The 27,234-nt window shown below is 33.7% G+C and overlaps 1 protein-coding gene and 1 pseudogene across 1 annotated transcript; one reads left to right on the top strand and one right to left on the bottom strand.

Annotated features, from left to right (window-relative positions):
- On the bottom strand, window positions 1–27,100 carry LOC148943501 (clathrin interactor 1-like). Its single transcript, XM_089101152.1, has 7 exons — window positions 27,023–27,100; window positions 17,878–17,981; window positions 15,750–15,877; window positions 11,848–11,990; window positions 9,640–9,752; window positions 6,191–6,288; window positions 1–192 (listed from the first exon to the last, which is right to left on the bottom strand). Exons 1-7 carry the CDS (start codon window positions 27,025–27,027, stop codon window positions 1–3), a joined length of 783 nt encoding a protein of 260 aa, XP_088957278.1. The 5' UTR covers window positions 27,028–27,100.
- On the top strand, window positions 22,638–25,812 carry LOC148943502 (uncharacterized; annotated as a pseudogene).
- Window positions 27,101–27,234: the final 134 nt, after the last annotated feature.

Genomic DNA, 27,234 nt, shown 5'->3' with positions numbered 1-27,234 from the left:
TCATGCTGAGATATGTTGCGCTAAAAAAATATTTTTGGAAAATTTATTAAAAAGAGATAATGCAATTTTTACTGAAACAAAACAAGAACGAGCAATATCTTGAATTTCTTGCAAACAAGAGCATGTTTGGGAGTAACGCGGCAAATATTGTGCTGGCCTTCTTCCATTCAGCTTGTAGCGTAAACACATAGCCTGAAAAGAGAATGTATTATTGGTAAAGTTTCTTTCTCTTACATTAGGTCTTCATGGTAAATGAGATCTAATAGCCAACTGGTTGGCTAATTTAAATGTGTATATAGCTGAGACTTTAATAGCAAACTAGTTAGCTAATTCTAGGCTCTAATATGCATTAGAAACCTTATTGATAGCTGACTAATTGGCTATTTTCAAATGAAGGTTATATATACATGGGATCTTAGTAGCCAACTAGTTAGCTAATTTTACATGTGTAGGCTATTAGAAACTGTATTGATAGCTGACTAGTTGGCTATTTTAAACTAAAGTTTATGTATACATTGGACATTAATAGCCAACTAGTTAGCTAATTCTTATATTGTATATAGAACTCTAATATAAGCTCACTAGTTGGCTAATTAAGGCTGCAATGTATATATCCTACAGGTGAGATCTAATAGCCAACCAGTTGGCAAATTTTAAGATTCTATATATATACATAGCCGTTTATATTAGCCGCCTAGTTGGCTAGACATTTTTTCCTATATATAATGTTTGGCTTAGGCTTTTTTCTTTATATATAGACGGTAATATTTTCAATTAACCATCTGGTGGTATCCCCTTCAAAATACCTTCCCAGAACACACTTCAGCCCCTCCAGAACCCAAAAGTTTCGTTTTCCTAGTCTAACCTCTTTCAAAGATAGCCAAAAGTTAGTAAAGCAGAATTTTACCGAAAAATGTTTATTTTTAGTTATTTTTCTAGGTAGGCTATTTGTTCCAGTTTCAAAATTTCCAGAAAATCATTAAAAAACAATCACTAAAAATTTCTGTCATAGCCTGAAATATTCAAACTAAGTTTAATAGTTTAACCCCCTAGTTTCAAATTAAACTATAATGAAAACTACCAGGGGGATTGCAAAGGGATAAAAAAATTTAATTATAATTATTAGCTGTCCCAAACTCACACTTTTTTTTTTAATATTTCTGCGTCTGAATAACCAGCGTTAGCATAAAACAGTTAGCTACCCTGAGCATCGACAATGTTTGATTTTTGGCAAAAATGTGTCTGAAATCTCAAGAAACTGGACGTAAATTTTTTTGCCACTTGCATTCCAAACCAGAATAAGTATAGGAAACCTCTTTCAAAGTGAATCAACATCAAACATAATGAAAAATGAAAAGCTATATAAACCATCAACATGAAACAACTATGTATGAAAAAGGAAACTAATGAAAACTTAAAAACAGTCATTGGAGTTCAGAGGGGTGTGTCGTGGAGTCTTACCAAGCGTGTTCCCTTTAATAGAACAGGTGACTGCACTGTGCAGGTGCAAGGGGCTGGTAGCTCCACTTATCTGGGCCCTTCAAGGGCAATGGGTGTGTCGAAACAGCTGACCTAACCCAACCATTGAACTCTTGCCAAGGGCTGTCATAGAAAAACAAGTAACCTTACCTAACTTTTAAACTCTTAAAAAGGACATTGAACTCTTGCCAGCTGTCCCCTAGAAACAGGGATGCTGTAACGTCAGACGGCTGTGTTTGATTCCAATGCTATTTTCCCTATGGCTGCCGTGACGTCAGAGGAGATGGGCTCGGAATTCTTTGGGAAAAGGGATGGGGCGGCGCTTGAAAACTAAGTAGGGCTGCACAAGAAAGCAGTAATGGGAGACTACTATTTTTGTATCTAATCCAGAATTGACAGCATTATTAGTGGTATCTAATAATGATAAAAAGTTCTATCTTTTTCATAGGGGGTGAAACAAAGCTCAATAATATTCATATTTTTATTTGAAATGTATGAAAGGTATAACATTCTCATTCATACGTTTCAAACGAGAGAGTTCCAAAATACACTATGAATCATCATTTGAGGTAATACTGGCACGATAAACCACAAAACAACTGTATAAAAACATTCTTACTCGTATGTTTCAGACGAAAAACTTCCAAAATACGCTCTGAAACATTAATTCAGTTAACACTCACAAGATTAAACAGCCTGGAAATTAATGACAATATGTTATCAGATTGATAAAACTGTTTCAGGGTGAACTGTGATGGTTAGGTATAAATGAGAGAATCAAATGAGGTAACACTGAAACGATAAACTATGAAACTAAAGCATAAAAAAAATTTGAGAGATACGTTTCAAACGTCAAACTTCCAGAATAAACTTTAAACATCACCTGAGGTAACATTGACAAAATAAACCACGACAATACAGTATAAAATATTTTTGAGTCGTCCATTTCAAACGAAAAACTTCCAAAATGCACTTTGAAACGTAGCGGAACTTTGCCAACCGTTTCGGAAAATGTGCCATGCGTGGCGGAACTTTGCGACACACGTTGCATTTCGAGGTGTAAAACAAGTAAAAGTCAGCACCCGATCGTCATAGTCAAGCCTAAGGTTGTGTCTACATTTTCGTACTTTTGACATAATTTATAAAAACCGTATCTAAGCTGTTTTCAAAAGGAGGCACACGAGTGTCAGTTGGGTGGGAGAAGAGCGAATAATCACCTCCTCCATGTCTACCCCTCTTATTTTGTCAAAAAACCTATATTTTGGTATTTATTTTTAAAATATTAAAAACAATAAATTGCCCCCATCCTCTAGATCTTAAAAAATAGTTTTTATCTTTACTAAAAAACAAAATTAAATCAAGAAAAATTCCTTACCTCCCCCCCCCCTACCATACTTCTATTAATTCCTTCCTAATCTATTTCGCCCTGAAAATCTTCCTTTAAGTACAACTTTTCAAATAGCTTCTTGCAATTATCTCAGAAGTGTAAAACGTCAGATAAAACTTTAAGACGTGTCAACGACGGCTTATTTATAAAAATAAACGCTTTTCCAATAAAAAAAACATTATAGATTATCCTTTATTTTTTTAAACATAAAATATTATTATTTCTTTCAAGCATCATATTGCCCTGATCTAGGTGAAAATCTTCAGAAGCCTTGGGATCCTTAAGAAACTTAAATATATATTTCTATGGTCAACTTTTAGTATCCTGTTAAGTAGCCTAGTCCACTCTTATGTTTCATACTATTCTGCTCTTTGGATAAGAACTTTTCTTCACTGAGGCCACTTTCCAAACTTTATAATAAAACAAAGACTCTTATACAGGCACATAACCTCTCTTTACTTAAGCCCTTGCTTCTCTTTATTTTCTGAGCCCTTACTTAAGCCCTTGCTTGACTTGAAATCTCTTTGTTTTCTGTCTCGTGCTTCTTTCATGTTTTTAACGATGTATGGCCAGCTTCCTACTACCCAATAGAGTAAGATATATTTTATTTCTGAGCAATCGACTCATCATTTCCGCAATTCCAACAATCTACAAATTGCTCATACTCTATCAATGCGGCCTGACTAATGATAGGCAAACATCAGCCCAGAAACATAAGCAGAGGAAGTGAGAGAGACAAAAACACCTATAAATATATAGATTCTGACATACAAATCGACAAAGACAGCCATTGAGATAAGCAAACATCCGCCCAGACACTAAGGCAAGGAGAGTGAGAGGGACAAAAACGCATGCAAATATATTGATTCAGGCATTCAAACCGACATTGAGATAGGCAAACATCCGCCCAATCACATAAGCAGAGGAAGTGGGAGAGATAAAAACACATATAAATGTACGGATTTTGACGCACAAACCGACAAAGACAGGCATTGAGATAGGCAAACACCCACCCAGACACATAAGCAGAGAAAGTGAGGGAGACAAAAACACATATAAACATATGGATTCAGGCATACAAACCGACAGAGACAGGCACTGAGATAAGCAAACACCCGCCCAGACACATAAGCAGAGGAAGTGAGAGAGACAAAAAGGCCCTGTTGACCGCCGCTGAAGTGTCGCAACGCCACCGGGACGCCGCAAATGCGCCACCATCGGCAGAGGCGGCGGCATTCGGCTGACTGAATTAATTTTGCAGCAGTTCTTTATTGCGTCAAACTCTAAGTCTGAGCTTTTCTTTTCTCGTGTGGTTAAGTATTTCGATTTTCCTGATTAGAAATCAAGCAGGGCTTGCACTATCCTTAAATTTTCGGGGATTTCTTCAAAAATCAATGTGTCACTCTGAAAAAAATTTTTGTTCACCAAATCCCCGAAAATCACCGAATCACGGTGCCACCCTTGGTGATTTATCACTAGAGACTATCCCTGCCAAATATTACATTTTATACCATAATTCTTAACTACTCTCTTGTTCGTTAGTTTTCGTCTCTTTTGCATATAAACCAGACAGATACAATTGCAATATACCCATTTCTTCATGTTCCATCCAGAACTGGATCATCTTCCAGTTCTGTTGACAAAGGTATCGTCTTGATGATATTGAATAAAAAACAAGCTTTTTCAACTGAAAGTAAAGAGCAACATTAAAACTTAAAACGAACAGCAATTAATCCGTATATGAAAGGGGCTGTTCCCTCCTCAACGCCTAGCTCTTTACGCTACAGTTTTTAATTGTTTTAAAAAGTAAACTGGTGAAAAAGAGTCAAACTTTAGTGTAAAGAGCGAGGCATTGAGGAGGGGATAGCCCCTTTCATATACGGAATAATTGCTGTTCGTTTTAAGTTTTAGTGTCGCCTCTTTAAGTTAAAAAAATATTATTTAATTTCTGAACGTTTTTCAACTAATGCAGGTTCGATTTTGACTCACCGTGCATGAAAAATTAAAACTACAAAAAGAAGGACGGTTAGCCCTGTGATGAAAGGCAAAAACAAATTTGAAACAAAACACTCCAATCTTCAAATATTTTTGTAAGGGACCAAGGATATTTAACGGATAAAAAAGGATTAACAATTAAACAAAATAAGAAAATTAAAATATAACTAATCGATAGATCTGAAGAAATTCAGCCGGGTGTCATTTAAGACGTTTTAAATTACCGGGAGGAAAAATCAAGCACGATAGTCAAGCGGTATAACCAGCGGTGACCAAGCGGTCAAGCGGTAAAACCGGTTTTAGTCAAACCGGTAAAACCGGATAGTCAAGCGATAAAACCGGTGTAAAACTGGAGTTGACCATTGACAATTTCTAAAAAAAACAAAAAAAAAAACAACAACAAAAAAATGTTCTAAGCGGTAGATACATGCAAAAAAAAAAAAAAAAAAAAAAAAAAGAATTTCCGCTAACGTTGGTCTGGACTTCCCCCCCCCCCTCCAATAGGAAAAATTGTCCCCATCAAATTGTGATCTCAAAATGTAGGAATGTTTACATATTTATACAATAAGGTAATTACTTTTGATCCTGAGATAAAAAGTAGTGACATAAATACTGACTTTTATCTTAACTTGTTTACAGAAATTTGTTTTTATTTAGATCAGACATAAATAGACAGAGGGGGTTTGGGGGGCCTTCCTTTTTATAAATGACGGCTCATATTAATATCCCTCTAAAATAGTTAAATCTCTCAAAGTGTTAACCTTAATCCAGAGCTGAATAGAAAAAAAAATATTATTTAATATAGCCACAAACAGCGAACTCGCTGGAAAGTATCCTTACTTGCTAACTTACACTGTGAAAGATACGGGAGAGGAGGCTGGGGAAATATACGGCACTAAAAAAAGAGAATATGGTTCAGGTGATAATTAAAATAAAATCAGTGGATATTACACATCCCGGTTTTAAAGATACCAGCGGTGACTCAACTAGTTAACTTGATTTTTAAAAGGCCTACAATAGACAAAACAAATTCAACACAAAAGGCTCAGGTCTTCAATTATCTTTGCAAATGAGGGAAAGACATCTAGCGAGAAAAACCCATCGACAACTATAAAAAATACGGAATTTTATCCCCAGAAATAACAAACAATGTGATTGGTTGCGAGAATCTTTTTTGTCATTTTTTTTTTTTTTTTTTTTTTTTTATATCAAATTTTATAACCCGAAATAAGAAATAATGGGATTGGTTTGGACAAATACCGGTATATGGGATGCTGATCTCTCTTAATCTAACTAGTAAAATCATAATGGATAATCATTATAGCTTACTGATGATAGATTTCCATGTGAACTGGCAAGCTGGGCTGTGCTTAGGGGTTGACCATAAGTACGTAAACCAGACACAGGGGTTGCGGGAACAGAGATACCTGCCAAATGAAAGTATAATCAAACCGTATAAAGCTGTATATACACTTCTGACATCTATAAAATTGCCAAAAGTAGACTCGGAAATAATCACAGTTGCCCGAATTGTTTTAAAACAACATGCAGCATAATTAGAAGCAGGCCTTAACATCGTATGAATAGACTTCCTGAATACAGTGAAGTGATTATTTAGATATTATAATGTTTATTTCAGAAGAGTTTTGTTCAGCCCCCCCCCCTGAACTCCAGGGTTCTACTGTACTAGGCAGCCTGGTTGCATATTCGTAACCAGTTAAAATAAAAGATGAAACTAGTCACAGTCGAAAGTAGTTACAGTAGAAGTCGCAGTTGCAAGCCGTCAAAATCGCAAGTACTTGTAGTCGCAGGCGCAAAAAGTTGCAATTGTAGTCAGAAGTGTGATCATCATAGTGTGTTGTAATTTGGTTCAACATTCCATGAAAGTTACAATTTGATGTCCTTAACCGATCTCAAGATATTTTATTACGCCCTTTGGGAAACCTGGATACACAAAGTTCCTTTTGATTTAGTTCAACAGACCCCTCAAAGCCTTCTGAAAGTTTAAGCTTAATGCCCATAGCTGCTACTGAAATATTACAGATACGCCATTTTGACACCATGGATGTGCATAGTAATTTTTGGTCATTTCAAAATCCCCCTTGACATTCCGTGAAAGTTCCACCTTAATACCCATAGCCGTTATAAGATATGGCAGATACACCTTTGTGACAGCCTTTGTTGCACATAGCGTCTTTCGATTTATTTGAAGATCCCCAACAACATGCACTGAAACTTCCTACGTAACACTTTAGCTGTTCCTGGGATATTGCATAGACGCCTTTTTTACAATCTGGATACGCTTATTGTTTTCTGATTTAATTTTACGCCCTCGTCAACGTTCCCTGAAGTTTCACCTTAATACCCTTAGCCGTTCCTAAGGTATTGCAGACACATCATTTTCATTAGCGTGCTGCAATTAGTGTCCTTTGATTAATTTTACCACCCCTAAACATTACTTGAAGGTTGAATTAGCCGTTCCTTAGACGTTCTCGAGATATTTTATATCCTCAATGGACAACCTGGATTCATATAGTGCCTTTTAATTCAACCCAACAGACCACACGACACTTTTTGAAAGTTTCAACTTAATGTCTATAGCCGTTCCTGAGATATTAGACTTACGGTCTTTTGACAAAATAGATACACATAGTGTCTTATAGCCGTTCACGAGATATCGCAGATACACTCTTTTGACAATCTTGGATGAATATAACGTCTTTTGGTTTAGTTAAAAATCCCCAACAACATGCCCTGAAAGTTCCGACATAACACCCTTAGCTATGCCTAAGACATTGCACAGACGTCAGGGATGCAAATAATTTCTTTTGATTTAGCTCAAAATCTTCCTCAACATTCCCTGAAGTTTTACGTTAAAGCCCTTAGCCTTTTTAACATACTCAGGATCAAACATTCCTCTCTTTCCAGATAATAAATCCCCCATGTAAACAATGGTCAAATTACATAATTTACAGCCCTTGCCCCAGGAGCTATGAGGGGGTGGGTCACGTCCCCAAAGGTGTATTTATTGAACCTTTCGACTATTTCGGAAAAAATGGATATTTGAAAGCTTCGATTAATGCTGAAGAGAGAGACGGGCACCTAAAAAGGACGGAGGGGGACTTTTACCCAAAATCAACTTTGACTTTTAAAAAGGGTACTAAAACTTTCAAGATCAAATGAGCCATCTCAAAAGTTTCCACAACGATTCCTTTCGCTTCAAAGACCAAGATAGTAAAGCTTCATTGCTCACTGAACCCAATGTTACCTGAGCTTTTAAATTAGAGGAAAAACACTTTAAGGTCCAAGCCCATTTATATAACGAGGATAAAGCACATCCATCGGATATTGAAACACATTCTCGTCAAAATAAGCGTTTACCAAACGCATTTGGTGCATTTGGTAAAGTCTACCCAGTTTGTTTCTAAGCTTTTGAAAAAAATTGGCCTCGTGCTTAATGCTGAAAAATGTGAATATTTAGTTTTCAATGCTAAAAACCCAAGTAGTGATTTGAGTTGTAGTTCTTTTTCAGTTAAGCTGGCTCCTGCGTTGCGTTGGATCGGGATTAGTATCTGCTCTTCTATTTCAGCTATCCGTGCTAGTGCACTTGCAGATATTAAGAATAAGCTTAAAGCAGGTTATGCTAAAATTGTTCCAAATCGTGACCGACATTCTCGTAAGGCATTGGCTAAACTCTATTCTACGTATTGTGACCATTCCATTCTTTTTCTATCAGGTTTGCGCCCATTTTTTAATAATAATGATATGCAGGATATTAGAGTTTTGTATTTCCGTTATTGTAAATATCTTTTGTATTTGCCTCGTTGGTATAGAAACCGCAAGATTATTCGAATGTTTAATGCAACTGATATATTGACGTCACATAACAAGTTGGACTCCAAGTTAAAAGATGAGGCCTGCAAGCGATTGGGTCCTTTTCATCCTCTTGTGCGATTGTTTTGATTTGTATTTGTAGTTTTTATATTGATATTGTTTTGCATGTGTTTTGTTTTTGTATGTCTTTACTTTTTATTTTCTTTTGTTACTCCACTTTTTTATAATTGTTAGTGGGTCAAAAGTAAATTATTATTATTTCGAAGTATCTCCATTCTCCAGACGTTACCCATCAAAACAGCAGCTCTGAAAACTATGCATGGTACAGCTGATGCCCATATCTATTCATCTAATTTAAATTGTGTTTTAGATGATGTTATTGATTTTGGAAGGCTTACATTTCATGTTCCAATATCAACATGATAAATTAATAAAGTTTGTTGTTCTTTTTTTGTAAATTTCACAAGATATGACAAAGGAAGGCAAAAATAAAGCTATTTTGACAAGGTCAATTCAGTTAAAGTAAAATAGAAACTAAATTAGTGGAAGTAGCTTAAATGACGTTAACGGTTACAATAGATTGATTAAAGAGGAGTGAGTGAAAAAAGGACATGCGAGTTTTGGGTTGTTGCTTTATAACTGCGAAGAATTTTGAACAAAAATGATTCAGTGAAGACCCTTAAGAGCCAGTAAAATGATTACGGTGTAAAAAATTTTGACAATAAAAATAGGAGACCTAACACATTTGGGGAAAAAATTTATAAGCATTGTGAGAATCAAAAGTAGGACAAAGTGGACGAACCAATGCAATATAGTCGGCTCAAGGGAAGGGGAAGCAAACATATCAAATTTTAGCCAAGGTGCTACACAAGATGTTTTGAAATCTTACAGTCTAAACATGGTAACTAAAAATTTAAAGGAGGTGAGGCATCCAAAAGACTTACTGAAACTATCTTCATTCATTGAAAAATATCTTTCATCGGTCCCTCTTTCACTTCTTTCTTTCATTATTCTATCATCATCTTCAATTAGATCTACTAGATTTTTCGCTGCATGCCTGAAATTCGGAACTTGCTGTAAAATATAAACACAATACATTGGACAAAACAACAGGCAACAATCATAATCTTACCTTAGAACCCTTGTAGAAATATAGAGCCATAATAATCATAATGGGCTCATGTAATAATAATCCGAAGCTTTAGCTTAATGTGCAAGCCGAAACAAAAACAATAAGAGAAAACTAGGCAACAAGTATAGATGCATAAAAAACCTAGCAGGAGGCTGGAATATTTTCTTCGGGAGAGAGGGGGATGTTAAACGGAAGAACTAAAGGTGATTCAAAGTTATTTTTCCGAGAGCAGGCTATCTTGTCGAAGGTTTATTAACATCCAAGATTTCCACACAGAAAAAAAATCAAAAATAAAATATCTATTTTCAGACCCCAATAACCAAACTTTCTTAAACAAAAATACAAAAGAGTTTTTGACAAGAAATAGCAAGAGTTCTTGGGCAATGAAGGGAAATACTGTTATGACCAAAAACCTAGTAAAGGGTAACAAAAAAACAGGGATCTAATAGTCAAGTTGAACCCACTTCTGCTTAGGGCGTTTTCTGAGAACAGTACAAAGTTGTCTATGTTCTTACAGAACATAACAGAACACAAAGTTCTTGCAGAAAGACCAAAGAATAGCATTTCCTCATTCCCCTCTTCTTTATTGTTTACTTGAGCATAACACCAGTGCTTCCAGTATTTATTTTGTTCACGGGATGACCCAAAAGAAAGGTCTTGGAAGCTAAGGTGTGGCACAGAAGTCTTGTTATTGATCTATGACCTCCAGAGACCCCTTTTGGCTAGCCTCAAAATAGGTTAGAGAGGCCAGAGCTTACTCCGCCTTACTGGTACTCCACAGTAATGACCATTATTAACATCTCTTACAAGTACCACAGGGCATACCAGGGCACTGACTCCACTTTCATACAGACTGTCTTGAAAAATGTTGAATAAACGTATCATCGCCTCAACTAACTCAGCTGTACAGAGGTTTCCTAAAAGGCTTAGTTTCTTTTCACTTGCTGCATTGAGGTTCTCCATATGTCTCATACATTCTGTCTTCCATCCATTAGTGACTCTGATTTTGGGTCAATGTAGGATATTGTCTGTGATATTCCTGGGCGAGGTGGTCTTGTAGCAGTATTTTATACAGTATACTTCTTACTAAACCTCAAATTGAGGACTTGTTGTGTTCACAGACGTTGCTTCAGGTATGCCATACAGAACTATAGTGATTAGTAACTGAGTGAAAGAAGTATCACAACAAACTCTGTGCATAGTCCATCCTTTTTTGCTCACTCTTACATAAAAATTTGATATTTTAAACAGTTGTCATACAGATTCTATTTGTGAAGATCCTTTGTCATGGCTTTTAAAATTCTCTTTAGTTTACTTAACGAGAAATCAAACTTCCTACTTATATTAAATATAAAAAAAATTCTAATTTAAAGATCAAGAAGAAATTAAAAGTGAAAACGATTTAAAATTTTCTGAATATGAGGGGCTTTTATCCTGTCCCTATAAACCTTTTGTTATTGAAAGTAACAGCTGAACACTGTAGTTTATTTCCGGTCGGATCCAGAGTTTTCAGTAACATTAAAAATGTTGAGTAGGGAGGTCATGGGTGTGAGTTCATTTGTTACTTTTTTTTCAGATGATGATTGTATTAATACATTCGTTGTATGTTACTGTGAGATGGCTCAGTACAGCAAAGATGGCTCAATTCTATTTCATTTTTTAAATTACCGAAGAAATTTTTTTAAAATATACTTTGATAAAGCAAATTACAAACAATTTCTAGATTCTCAGAAGCTGGCCAAGTCTTTTATATTGGTGCTGAGGGGGTGAGAACTCCTGTCTTATTGCGAAAATGACAAGTCAACAGAAAGCGGAAACGATAGTATTTTTGACGTAATTCAACTGGCATTTAGAGTCTAATAGTCTAACGCTTTTACTTAGAGTCACTTCATAAAACAACAATAGATATTAGGAAAAGAACAAAAGCACAAGAAATTTCAAACAATAATTTAGGCTGGACCAGTCAACATCTTATACAAAAGATGTGTAGAAATGTATAAGAAACTCGATAGTTTCATACCTGATTTCAATCCCCCTGTCTTTCCCTTGTTCGTCAACGTATGAGTAAGATTGTAGGGTTCTCAAATCATCTATGCGAGATCGGGCATAAATGACCACTTTACACGAGCCATGCCTAAGTAACCAATTCAAGAGAAATAAACTCTAAAAAATAAATAAATCTAAAATCCCTGTTGAAATGACAAGGTGAAATTATAAAATAAAAGAATTCACTGGTTTCTAAAAATTTTGTTTTTGGGATATCTCGCAAATATAAAATTATATACAAATTCTGAAAATGTTGATCTTGAAACCCAAATTGAATTCTTTAATACTTTAAACTAAATCTTCGATTCTAGTCAGGTTTTAAAAGATTTCGGATTATTTGTTACGTCAGCTTTACTTTAAGGGCTACCTTCCTATCATCCACATGCCTGAGAAGGCCACGCAAATCCACGAATAAGCAACAGAGGTTCAAAAAAATTAAAAAACGATCCAGTTTCTGAGACTTAAAAAATAATTAAAGGATTTATGCAAACAATTTCAAAAAATCTTACTGCTTTATGTTGCAAAAGTTAAAGAGGTTCATATGTGACCAAAACCTATTCATATTAACTATAGGGAAATAATTCAGATTAGATTCAATCAAAGAATCCTAAATAATCGGCATAAACTTAAGCATAAACTTTAATAAGCATCAATTAGCATAAACTTTAAAAGATAATTTACAATAAATAAAAATTCCTAGATAATAGTTTGAGTATCTTCAATTTTACAGTTTTACAGAATTATATTGTATGATATGAATTGTTATTACGATATGAATTATATTTTATGATGACGGTAGAATTATGATCTTATGATACTATTTTAATGTTATGATTCCTAACATTAATTTCCTAAGACTTTATCTCATTAGCAGTCCTTAAATGATTTTATTACGTGACTGCACCTAACAGTTATTACACTCTACTATACTATTTAACTACATTTATACCCAAACACTAAAATTCCTACACGAACTGAAAAAAAAAAAAAAAATTTATAAACAATGAAATAAAAACTACACATTCACAAAACCATCCTCAGAAAACTTTCACAATAACCTCAAACATCAAATATATTTGGGCTATACAGGAATTTCTTCACTATGTTCCTAACATTTTTATCACCAATTATCAAACTTAAATCAAAAGGGAAGCTAACACTATGTTCTCTCAATTCAAAAATCGTATTAAACCTCTGACGAACATAAAAAAGCAATCATACAGGACATGCTCACAGTTTTCTATACATCCACATTCACACGTTGGGCTATCAGTTATGCCTATTCTATGTAAAAAAAAAATTCAGTTTTGAATGGCCTGTTATAAACTGAGTTACAATATAACTTGGTTCAAGTTTTTGCGCACAAATTAAATCTTCTTTACAATTGAAAAATCTAACAGGCCAAGTACTCATATAATTTTCAAATATTACATACCATTTATTATATAGAACATTTTTTTTAAAACACTACGGTTCAGTTGGAAAGGTGAAAAATAATTTTCCACTAGCAACTCAGCAACTATTTCATCGGTAAAAATGCTATGATCAACGGAATATCTATTTAAATGAAAACTAGGATGCACAATATCTGGCCAAAAAGGGGGACGTCCCTTTTTAACAAACCTCATCACCGCCCGTTCTATTGCTCATAGACCGATTGAAAGAACGGCAGAAAGTGTCGTAATAACATGATTTTGAGCAGTTCTAAACAACTTAGAAATACTAAGGGTTGAACATCTTTGTGCTGACTGTAACATATTCTGTATATTTTTTTTTCTTAAGGCCCCAATCCATACTGGAGCCACATACAAAATAGTGCTTTCAATTACTGACTTATACAATTTTCTAAGAGCGAAAGGCTTTAAGCCCCAGGTCATCCTTGCCGTGCTTAAAAGACGACTCGAATATTTCTTAGCTTCATTAATTCTGCATGTTACATGTTCTGTCCAAAGAAGTTTCCTATCTAAAATTACTCCCAAACATCGAACTTTATCCTTAACTTCAATAACGTCGCCTCCAAATAATAAATTAACGTGAGGGGTTATATGTCTATTTGTAAATAAGACAGCCTCTGTTTTTAATGGGTTGAATGTTAATTTATTATTTACTGCCCATTTATCAAAACTCTCGAAAATCTTATTTGCTACTTTTTCCAGTGTACTTGCATTCTTTGCTGTAATAATAGCACATATGTCATCAGCATAAGCTTGAGCCAAAGAAAAGGAGATTCAATTCCACCTTGTGGACATGACTTTTCTAGTTTATGTAAGTTTCCATTTTCATATGCAACTGTTCGATCTGATAGATAACTATGAATTAATTTTATTAAGCCAGAAGGGTATTCTTTTTCCTTTAACTTTTTAATAATTCCTGGATGCCAAGCATTATCGAACGCCCCTTTTATATATTTAATGTACACAATGTAAATAACTTCTTCTTTTTATTTTTTTCAACCATAGTCACCAAATTATCAGCCTCATCTACCGTGCTTTTATTTTTCGAAAAACCAAACTGATAATCAGAAATCCAATTTTTATCTTTACTTAAATTATTCAGTCTACCCATTATTAACTTCTCAAATTTTTTTTCCTAAATTACAAAGTAGACTTATAGGGCGATACGATCGAGCGTTACCGTAATTTTTTACCCTTTTTATTTATTACTGTCACATTAGCCTTTTTCCATTCTTTAGGGAAATGCGAAACTTTCAAACACACGTTTAAAATTTTTAAAAGAGTTGGTGCAATTACATTAATATTTTTTTTTTCAAAATTAAATTTAAGATTCCATCTTGGCCTAGGGCTTTCATTGGTTTTAATTTTTTGATAATTTCTAAAAGGTCTTGAAACTGAAAATCCTCGCTATTTTCTACATCTTATTCTAATATCTGCTTTACATCTTGTCGAATTGTGTGATGATAGCTATTGTCATCTTATATCTCATCTTTCGTGAACCACTTATTTAAAAGTACATCCCAAGCTTCATTTATTGAATTCGTAAAAGTAACATCACTCTTTTTAATATGGATAGGTTTTACAGTCCCACCCTTCAACCTAAAAATCTTATGAATTGTATTCCACAGATCTGTAGTCCCTTTTTCTTCACAAAAACGTCTTCAATCTTCTTTTTTAGCCTTCAAAATTTCCATTTTATATTTACTTTTAGCATTTTTCATATTTAATTTGCTTTCTATTGATCTTAATATTTTAAAAATTCTCGTATTACGTCTATATTCTTTCCTTAGTTCATTTATTTGTGGTGTCCACCAGCGGCAATATCTTTTTTAAAAATTATTATGACACATAGGAGTCGATTCTTTTATAGCATTCTGTAATAATTTAGTTAAATGATAAAAGGCTGAATAAAATGCTTCTTATGAAGCCAAAATAAATTTAAAAACTTCATCAAAACGGTTCAGTAAAACAGCACTAAATACTTCCCAATTAGTCTTCTTAAAATTATATCGCTGGTTCATGTTTTTCTCTCTAATCTCATTATTAAAGCAGAGATCAAAACTTATATACAAATGTTCTGACAGTGAGGGAGGGTCTTGTAGGACTCTTCAATTTTCAATATATATCAAAAGTTGTACACTAGCAATCCTTACATCTGGGCTACAATAATGATGATCATATGTGGGTGAATCAGGATCATTAGTAACAACAAGTGGTTTACAAGTTACAAAATCCTTTAATTCTTTTCCTTTATGATCTGTAGAAACACCGTTTAGCCACATTAGACTTTTAGCGTTAAAATCCCCACCTATCACATAAAAATAATTACGCATTCTAAGACCCATTAGCAGTCCTTGCTTACTCACAAAACCTATTTTAGCATAAACTAGTACTAGTTCATTAGATTAATCAAAATAACAACCTTCTTGGTTCTTTTCCAGTTGGACTTATTTTCACGAAGCATTGTATAAAACAGCATATCCATAATCTCTTCAAAGTCTCTATGACTCTTGGAAAAGGTTGCCTCAACAATCTCATTCATTAGTTTTCCTGTAAGTAAATATTTTTTATCTATTACACTGTATCTATATACTTGACATTAGAATAGATAGAATAAGCGCATGACACAGAATCCTTGAAAGAGTGAAAGGAGATTGTAGGAAAAAATTTAAGAAAAATTGGAATTTCTTGACAGGGTATAAAGAGGGAGGCTTGAATAGATTGGGATTAAGGAAGAGCATTACGATAGGGGAAGAACACATAGCTATATTTGCATCAGGCAGCTTTGGGCTGCATTGAGTTGTTACCAGTAGCAGTCATTTAACCTAAGCAGACAAGAGACTCTAAAGAAGAGAGGGCATTACGCCCCTTCCCCTCCCTCTATGAAGACAAAAAAAAAATACAAACCAGAATTTACAGTTTTTCATATTTCAAATTAAAATGACACATTTTTGCCTTAAAAAAATATTCTATAGTTTTTTTTTTCCCTAGCCAAATGTACTCAGGTGATGTTGCTCCAACAATTTTCAACTAAAAAAATTGAAATTTAATCAATTTAACTGGAAAGAATAGGACTTGACAATGGCTTCCCAATTATTTTTTTTTTAATTAGAAGCTTTAATTGAATCGTAAATCGTGAATCTTTCCCCTATACTGAAATCACTTATACCTGATATGTTAGAAATTATGACAATTTTAGCAAATTAATGTGTTTTTAGAGGTTTTGCAAGTTCAGGGTAAAAGAATAGGTTTGAAAATTAATTTTAAGAAGTCTAAGTCACTAAGACTAGGAATTAGTGAAGGTGAAAAGATGATGTTGGGTAACAAGAAGATTAATCAAGTGGACAGCTTCACTTACCAAGGTAGTATTATTAATAAAGACGGAGGGGGCAGTGAAGATGTTAAAAGCAGAATAGACAAAGCCCAGGGTGTTTTTTTCACAGATAAAAAAAAGTTTGGAAGAGTAGGAAGTTAAGGCTGCAGACCAGGACCAGAACATTGGAGGCTACAGTGATGGCATGCATCAGGCAAGGTTCTGAAGCATGGGCACTCCGAAAGAGAAATATTTTCCAGAGCAATTACCTACAGATAGTTTTGGGTACATGACTGACCATATCTCAAACAGTAGACTGTACAAAAAATGTGAGTGAATCCTCCTCTCAAGGGCTACAATGAGAGAAAGGCTGATATGGCAAGGACATGTTCTGTGGTTGAGGATGATAGATTACTCAATTGTTCTTGTTGGGCAGCCATATAGGGCCAAACAAACAGCAATTTGCCCCCAAATAGGGTGAGAGGATGTTGTCAGGAAAGACCCAAGAGAAATAAAAACTTCTTGGCAGGACATAAAGAGGGGGGCTCTAAAAAGATTGGGTTGGAGATGAAGCATGTATGGCTGTGTTGGCTTGGTACTACAGTGAGCTGTTAGTAGTAGCAGGTTACAAAAGTTTATACAAGACACTATTGCAGATCATGCCAGCAAAGTTACACCCTAGAAAAGGAAGCATAAACGTTACATCACAGGAATAGTAAACTAAAAAGAGAGAATTATAAAACAGGGGAAATACAAAAAAAAAGAAAATAAAAACATTCACATGCTATGGTAATCTTGGTCAGCTTTAAAGGAACTAGTGACCAAATCTGCAAAGCTCTTATGAAATCTGAGACCCCTGATGTTATGCCATCAATGACTGTACATAGAATAACCCAGACTCTTTTGAAAATCATCTCCAACTGTGCAGAGAGTGGTCAACTGACCATCCATTGATTGAGGTTAAGGTGCAGTTTCCATTTACAATTGATACAAATAATTTGATTTTAAGGAAAAATATAAACATCATATTTGTGAAATACATAAACTTATTTTGCTCTAAAGACAAGCTATACATACAGCTTGTAGATTACTAATAAGATAAGATTTTATTAATCCAACAAAAAAGAACAGACAATAAAAAAACAAGAAAACATCAGGTAGGCTAATTTATGGCATAACAAATCAAACTATATAAATTATGGGAAAACATGGACATGAACATCAGAATAGAACACACCTGACATTGCAATTTTGGGATCATCCAGGTTCTCATTACTGGTTACTTCTACAATTTTGGCTTCTAATGCTGTGTTGCATCCAACTAACCTTGCCATATTTGTGCTTAAAAAGAAAATCAAAACAAGTCAGATCTAATGAATATCTTAGATTTTTGGATATATTATATCAGGACTAATTGGGCATCTGCAATTAAGAACAAAACAAAAAGTTCATTAAAAATTATTATAATGAAAATCAATCCATTTATTTGCTTGCTATTTTAAGCAACTATCCTTTCATCACTGATAATAAAGCCTTTAAGCTTATTTCATGGTTGCACAAGCTTTGCACAGCAGCCATGGCTGCTGCTGCATTTTTTCTGCTGCTAATGCTATACTTGGTATATCATAGATAGCATCATTTGAATGCTAGCCCTAATTTTTATATCTGTGCATTATTTATAAATTTGACATGATAATGCCATCATAAAGTGCCAAATGACAATTTAGCTGCTATCTCTAGAGTGAAAAGGGCACCATTATATTCTTTATAATCTGTTACCATGAAATTACTGGATCTAGCCAAAGTGTTTGACAAAGCATGTCACAGGAGACTAAATTCTAAACTCTGTGCAATGGGCTTCCACAGTAATGTTGTCAACTGGATGATGCAATTTCTTATGTATAGAAAGCAGGTGGTAAGGGTATTTAAAGATGGTGGATCAATTGTCATCTCAGAATCAGCAGATGTAAAAAATAGAGTGCCTAAAGGAACAGTTTTGGACCCAACTTTAGTTAATATTTTTATCAACAATTTACCTTGAATCATAAGAGAATAAAATTTGCTTGTATGCAGATGATTCCAAAATAATTGGTTCAGCCCATGACCCACAAAGTGCCATAGCCAACCAATCTGATCTTGATGCATTCTCAAAGTGGGCAAAAACCTTGCATTTAATATCCAGAGATGCAGAGCCATTTAGTTTGGAGCAAATAATCCTCTGTGTCAGGATTTCATGGAATCCAGTGATGGTTCAAAACACCCACTCATATGCAGTAAAAACAATGAGACCTGGGAGTCTTACCTTAGCTCTGAAAATATAATTTGTGGTAAATTTCTACCAAATCATATTATTGAGTTACGAATATAGTTAATACACCATTTTATGCCTTTTTTATGATTATTACAAATATAATAAACTTTTATATATGAAATTAATTTCAGCCCCCCCCCCCTATATATGTCAATTCAGGGTTAGGTTAGGATAGGCTAGGTTGGGTTAGGTATAGCCTATATAGGGGGGGCTGAAATTAATTTCCAATATAAAATATTATTATATTTTTAATAAGCAAAAAAAAAGGCATTTAATGGTGTATTCACTTTATTCCTAACACAATAATGTGATTTGGTAGAAATTTACCTAATTTGTTATTGGAGCAGAACTTTAAGCCATATCAATGGCTTTTTTCAAGAAATGTATTTGCATAAACTTTTTCTAAGTTTAATCTTCACTCACTGATTTCACTTTATGTATCCACTGTATGTCCAGTACTTGAGTATTGCTCATCAGTATGGTATCCCCTTAATAATAGAGATAGAGAGAGGGTTGAGAGAGTGCAACATAGGGCCACCAAACTCATACCATACCTGAGTCATCTACCTTACCACCAGAGAATGCAAAGACTACAGTTGCCTTCTCTCCAGTTCAGACATGATAGAGCCAATGTAATAAATACATTTTGCATTGTTAGGAATATTGATAATATCACCCCAACTCACTTTTTCACTTTTACACAATACAGTAGTACCCATCAGCACCAACACAAAACTTATCCACCATGTTCAAAGAAAATAATAGATAAAAACTCTGACTAGTTGAGTGTGGAAGACATCGAATTCACTTCCATCAGAAATACTTGCCAGTACCATAGTCCAGTCTTTCAAAGGTGGTTTAGCCTCTACAGATTTTTATACTAGGTCCTATCACAATCCATTTTGAGAATATTTTTACTTTTGTATTACCTGATTTGTGACAGTGTGACAGTTATTTTGTAGGCTTACTTTTTCGTAGGTTTCAATTATTAACAGATATGTTAATAATTAAGTTGGTATGTTATAAACATTGGTATGTTATAAAAGTTGGTATTAAGTTGGTATTAATAATTAAGTTGGTATGTTATTAACAGATATATTAACAGTTAAGTTGGTATGTTATTGTATGTTTCAATAATATTGTTTTTCCAATGTTTTTCAGTTACTGTATGTTTTTGTTATGTCATTGACCTTGTTATAGACTTTTTTATAATTGTTTTGTGCGACAAGCTTGTTAAACCTTACCGTATCTTGGTATTAATAATAAATAAATTTCTTTAAAACCTTATAAATTAGGATTGAGCACTTGTGAAGCTGAAAACAAATTTTTTGTACTTTATTTAAGCAGATCTATTTTGCTAGATTTCACTTTTATAAAAAACATATTTTTAAAGGTCAGGATCCTCTAGAGAGATAAGTGGAGTTAGGTAGCCTACTTAAAAATACCTTCCCAGAACACACTTCAGCCTTTAGACCCATCCCCAAAAGTTTTGTTTTCCTAGTCTAGCCTCTTTCAAAGATAGCCAAAAGTTAGTAAAGCAGAATTTTTTCGAAAAGTGTTTATTTTTAGTTATTTTTCTAGGTAGGCTATTTGTTCCAGTCTAAAATTTCCAGAAAATCATTAAAAATTTCTGTCAAAGCCTGAAATATTAAAACTAACGGTAAAATTCTACTTTAGTTACTTTTACCTATATTGGAAAGGGGTGAGGTTAGGAAACTGAAACTTTCAGGGATGGGTCTGCAGGCTAAAATATGTCCTGGGAAGGTATTTTGAAGTACTTATCTCCGCTCCTTCTCCCTCAAGAGGATCCGGAAATTTGCCTACATGACAGGTATATACCTATTGAAATTTTGACAAAACAAAATTTTACCTTAATTTTCTGTTATAAGATTCTTTTTCTCTGGCTTTAGTTCTGAAAATGCAATTCCTATTATTTGAGTAGACCTAGTATTTTAAGTCATATCAATGTTAATTTTCAAAATTTAGGAAATGTATTTGCATATTTTTCAAACTATAAATCAGGATTGAGGAAAATTGTGAAGCTGAAAACAATTTTGTTGAACTTCATTTTAAGCTGAAGATCTATTTTACAAGGTTTCACTTTTATAACACACAGATTTTTAAAGGTCAGAACCCTCTAGAGAGAGAAGGAGTGGAGATAGGTACTTCAAAATACCTTCCCAGGACATATTTTAGCCTGTAGACCCATCCCTGAAAATTTCATTTTCCTAACCAAACTCCTTTCCAAGATAGCCAGAAGTAGCTAAAGTAGAATTTTACCAAACTAACTTTAATCGTTTAACCCCCTAGTTTCAAATTAAACTATAATGAAAACTACCAGGTGGGATTGCAAAGGGATAAAAAAAAATCAATTATAATTATTAGCTGTCCAAACTCACACTTTTTTTTTTAATATTTCTGCATCTGAATAACCAGCGTTAGCATAAAACAGTTAACTACCCTGAGCATCGACAATGTTTGATTTTTGGCAAAAATGTGTCTGAAATCTCAAGAAACTGGACGTAAATTTTTTTGCCACTTGCATTCCAAACCAGAAAAAGTATAGGAAACCTCTTTCAAAGTGAATCAACATCAAACATAATGAAAAATGAAAAGCTATATAAACCATCAACATGAAACACCAATTTTTGCAAAATGTTTATTTAACTGGTCAGCTGTGTCTTTATCACTTTGATCCAGACCAAAATTTAGACTATTAGCACCTTTGCCAGAAAGTTTTTTATTTCCTTGTACCATGCTGAAGTTTTGTTTTGGAGAAGGTGTTCAACTTTTGAATTGTAATATGAAACGGCAGCCTCTTGTAATTTTTTGAATCCTATTACGTAGTTTATTTGCTTCTTTTTCTCTTTTGTTTTTTTCGTAGTTCTAAAACTGTGCCACAAGAGATTTATTTATTTTTGAATTAAAATTCATGACCCCAAACATACTAAAATCAGAAAATGAAATGTCAACACCTTTGGAAAACTCTATAGTCCAGCTACAATGAACCAAATTCCAAGAAGTCAAATCAATTAACAAAAAGTAAAACCCTGTAAATTATTTAACAAATACAACTCCCACCATGCGATTTAAAACCAATAAAGAACTTACTGTGCGACTATAATAATATGAAATGGCAAACTTCTTCTTCTAATCAGACTAAATCATTTCAGTAATATGTACTCCTCAACAGTCATTCTTAAAATGGCGTCAATTTAAACAAAGAAATTCCGTTTCTAAACTCAAAGCCAATCAAAATAAAGAAAATTTAATTTTGCAAAATACTTATAGACTATAATTTTAAACAAAACTAACTAGAAACAAAAATAATTTGAACCATTAAAAACCTTAAAAACAATAAAAAAGAGTATCATATTTATTTAAGTAAAAATAATAAAATTCAGTATGAATGATCCTTTAAAAACGGCAGATTTTTCAAAACTATGCTGCATGATATTAAAACATTTGAAACAAAATAGTTAATTTGGTTTGTATAAGCAAACAATTCAATTATACCAAATAACATCCTGCAGCTACCAGAGAGTTGTTAAAATTTGCTAAATCAATATTATGATTTGTTAAATCCAGCATATATAATTGTGTCTAACCTATAAAGTAGGCTTATCTCTAGTGTTCAAGACATGAAATATGATAAGAATCTAATTAAAGACTTGTAACCTAAATATCCAGTGCAACAAAATCAACCAAGCCCTTCGTTCTTCAATAAAAAAAAGTCTTATCCCCTTACCCAAAAATACACTCATATAAGATCAAATCCAATTTACAAATTATAGACTATTCAATTTTGAACAAAGACAACTATAAATAACATATAGAAATTTAATCACAAATTTATAGCCAAAAATCAATGCTTTTATATTATCAATATAAACCCTTTAAATTATATGTATGTATTGTCAAATATATACAAGTCTATTACAAGAAAAACCTAAAAGATGCATAATGGAATTGCGCCAACTAACCTTAATGCATGATACAATGATTAGTGTTGTGACAACTAGTATATATAAGTACTTTAGATTACCCTTATAAAACAGTTTAGTATAGTATAAACAACAAATAAGAACATTAGTCCTAGTAAATGTACAATCAAATTTGGACTTTAACTAAACATGGTTGAGTATGTTAACTAACAATTTAAATAAATGATAGGCTAATTAATAATGCCAGTACTCTGATTACTCCTAAACTCCAAAAGACACTGTGTTTCTATATCAAGTTATATAATATACATAACTAATATTAACATTAATTTTAGAGATCAAAATGATGATCCAATCAATAATGATGAGCATTTTTATTCTACATATAAAAACTCAGGACATAGTAAAACATGGATTAATTTTCAAGCATGAAAATTCACTTCTAGAAAGCCATCATGCATGGAAAATTTTTATGAAACTAGATCCAAAACCTTTTGAGACCTTATTTCTCCAAGTAATGAGACTGGAAAGAAATACAAATGAACTAAAGGATTCAATCGTTCAATTTCTAAGATCAGACAAAGGATTACAAGAAAATAAAAGCTTCATAAAAAAGAGAGAGGATAAATCAATTCCCATACTCCCAAACTTGAAATCAAAAAATCTAATGGACGACTTTGATAAGAAAATGGCTGAAATAGATAAAGCTATGGGAATAAGCGCAAAAGGAAACAGACAAAAAAGATCAATAAAGGATTACCCCTCCTCCAAAAATGCTAAAGAACCACATCAAAACTCAAAGATTCCAATTCAACCCCCTGCAAAAGAAAGAAAATTTTATGATGGAAACTATGCACTAATAAATGAAATACCAGATATATGGAATTTTCTCAAGGGACCTAATGCAGGGAACATTATCAAGGGACTATGGAACAAAAAAGTCTTAGTAAAAATTTATGATGACCTACCAACTATTTGAATGAACACTAAGATCACATCGAATCCACAATATAATATGCAATCTAGTACATCTAAATCTGATGTAATAAACACTCAATCAACCCAAATTTAAGATGGTGCAGCTCCTAAGGACGCATCAAAAGCAACTTAAACACTAATTTAAAGAACCACAGTAAAGTCAAATGACGTGTTAAAAGGAAGAAGAATACCAAAAATAATAAAAGGCACCGAAGGGATAGAAATTTCTACAGATTCTACAAACAATGTGAGCAAGCCAGTACACAAATTTAAATATCAATATTTTTGCAGAAAAATAAATCCAACAATAAACATAAGTGGAGATAACAAAACTACAAAGATCTTAAATGTCACAACAAGAAAAATAATAACCACCACCCCAACGCCTTCAAGAGAAATGATAACCATTACCCCAGAACCTATAGAATTGGAAACATCAATATCTGAAACAACAACCAATTCCCTCCCCAAATAGATATACCCTAATGAAAATTACATAACAATTAGACAGCTACCCCAAACCACCAGGTGGGTGTGGAAATCATCAATGAATAAGAATATTGGAATACAAATGAGAATCCCCATAATCGAAAATGATTATAGTGGACAGAAAAATATAAAAAAAAATAAAAATGGTAAGGATAATGATGATGACTACCAAAGAGAATGTTGGACTATTGATGGAAAGAAAATCTGCGCACGACTGGCAGCTGACGAACCTACAGAAGATAACTTGGAAGTACTCCCAGAATTAACAAAGGAAAATGCTCTAAAATTATCAAATCATCAAACCTTCTTAATATTGTACAGACAAAGGTTGCAAACCTTATTTGAACTATCCAATGCTGAAATACAAAAACTCAAACAAAGCACAACAAGAATATTTGAAGTCTTTTTCAGAAAAAGCAGATATCGAAGGTCCACAAGCTTAATACCAGTCATTGGTGAACTTGCCTCGCGGCTCTTTGGGTTATCAACCGATGAAGACTTACATATTAAGAGAAAATGTAAAAAAATTGAATACAGCATTGAACACAACACTACACGTCCAGAAAATATAAGCAAGCATAGCTAGCTACCAAAACGACAAAATTGAAGCAATTTCCAAAAAAATTTCAAGAACAGTCAGTACAATGAGTTACTTGAAAAATGAAGTTGACCGTGTATTATCAGATTCTGGACTAACACTAGTATCAATAGACATCATAACCATGTCGTTACTAAATCTGGCTACAGATGTGAGTAAATTTGAATTTGCCTTATTTGCGCTAACAGGCGGAACATTAAAAGTAAGAAACTAAAAAAACAAAAAACACGGAGAAAGGTGAAAGTGGTTCTTTTATTTTGATTTTCATTTTTTATTATGATTTTTCTGAGGAATGCTAGATGCTGCTAGTTGATAATTAGAAGACTTGAATGTGCCCAGGGTCTTTTTTTAGTCTCACAACGCGTTTCGTTTCCAGGGTCTACCCTTGGGAAACTTTCCCTAAAAAATGATCTTTAAGAGCTAGCTAATCGGACAATCAACCAAAACGTTGCATGACCTACCGTGCAAAAATCTAGTTTATATTTATCTTATTTAGATCACATTGATCATTAGGAAAGATGGTGGTACCCTTCAAAAGGGTCTAAAGCCGGTACCTTGTTTCGGATTTTGATTCCTTGATTTGGAACTTTTCATGGATTTGTATTTAAAAAAAATTCAGACGCAGAAATTCAAATGTTTGTTAGTTAAAATAACAATTTATCAAAATGCAGGAACTGAAGCAAATATGGAGAAGAATAGGGAACAAAATTGTTATGGGTTACCTTGTATTACTTCTTGTGCTTCAGTTTTACTAGCTCATAGCTTGTTTAAACCCTAATTGAGATCTCAAATCCAAATTAGGACATAGGCTTGACCAAGTAAATTGATTGGAGTCGAACTAACTAACATTTTTTTTTTTCAGGAAAGAAGATTGACTTGGGGACGTGGATTTATTTGGAGTCGGCAAGGGAATGCAAATGGTGAATATCAAAGAAATGATCGACCCGTTTCAGGTTTGGATACAATATTTCATATACAATGTTTCTCGTAGCTAGCTGCTTACAGTACATGGGCGGGTGATTGAAAAAAAAATAATATTCTTCAAAAATTTGAAGCTTAAACTACCATGGACATCGAAACAAAAATTTTTGCTTTTTGGACCCATTTAAGGCCTATTCATGCCTAAACACCGCGGGCGTAATTTGCTAAGGGGCAGGGAAGGGAGGGGGGTAACTGGCCCTCCCAGATCTCAATTTGCTCCCCCCTCCAGACCCAAGTTTGCCTCCCCAGCTGAAATTTAATTTCTTCAAAAATCTTGTCAGTACTATTGTGAGCCTGCATAATTCAAGGTTCAACAGAAATGGATCAGTTTTCTTTAGTATATATTTACTGTTTTAGTTCTAAAAAGTATTTTTATAGTACTTTCATGGTACCAAATGGCTTATTTTTCAGTTTTTACTGTCATTTTTCACTTGATTTGGGAAAATTGGCTCCAACTTTGCCCACCCCCCTGAATAATGACGAAATTACGCCAGTGTAGGGTAGTAGCATGTTTTCGTCAATGTTATCACTTTGAAGCGTTAAAATAAATAAGCGACATTGATTAGTTATTTTGCAACGCTTTTCGCCCTTAGAAATTCAAACATTAGCAATCTGTTGAATCTCAAGGACATCTTCACCTTCAAATGGAGCTGCATACCCCTCATCTGGTGGTGTCGTATGTTTTTAGCTTCTTTAGTACTCAATTTTCACCCCTTTCTTTTTTTAACATTTAACTCCCGCTACTACAAAAACTACCGAAAATGTAGGTGTAGTTTCAACTGCAAACAGTACAACAACTGCACGTGGAGTTGTTTTTTTTTGTTAAAAATGAAAACAAAAACTGCACGTGGAGGTTTTTCCAAAATACAAAAAAACTGATCCGGAAAATCGGAATTTATATTCAATGTCCTTGGTATTCTTTGTAGCTATAGCACAGATTATCTATTAGGTTTCACATATTAGCTCTGTGATCAGATTTCACACAGCATCAATGATCTGTGGCTATAGAGCGTAAAAAATAAAAAGCTTGTAGCACTATCATCACAGACCGCATTGTGGTTATTAGTGAAAAAAAACATACAGCATTGAGGCCGCAGAAACAGCCAAAGTAGGTGGGTTACTGGATTTGAGCCCCTCTTCTCCCTAAAATATTTCTCCGCTTCATAAGTTGGTCCTAAAATGTAGCTGAAAAACTCCTAAAAACTAAAGAATATTTCTTTAAATTGCAAATTGGCCTTAGAAATGAAAGTAAAAAGGCCATTAACCTCCTCTACCTGAAAAAAAGTTCTTTTG

The sequence above is a fragment of the Artemia sp. Qi Xiang Cuo genome, chromosome 15 (genome assembly GCF_049724085.1).
Source record: "Artemia sp. Qi Xiang Cuo chromosome 15, ASM4972408v1, whole genome shotgun sequence".
Taxonomy (NCBI): Eukaryota; Metazoa; Arthropoda; class Branchiopoda; order Anostraca; family Artemiidae; genus Artemia; species Artemia sp. Qi Xiang Cuo.
The sequence above is the reverse complement of the archived record's forward strand: the minus strand, read 5'-3'. Positions and strand labels throughout refer to the sequence as shown.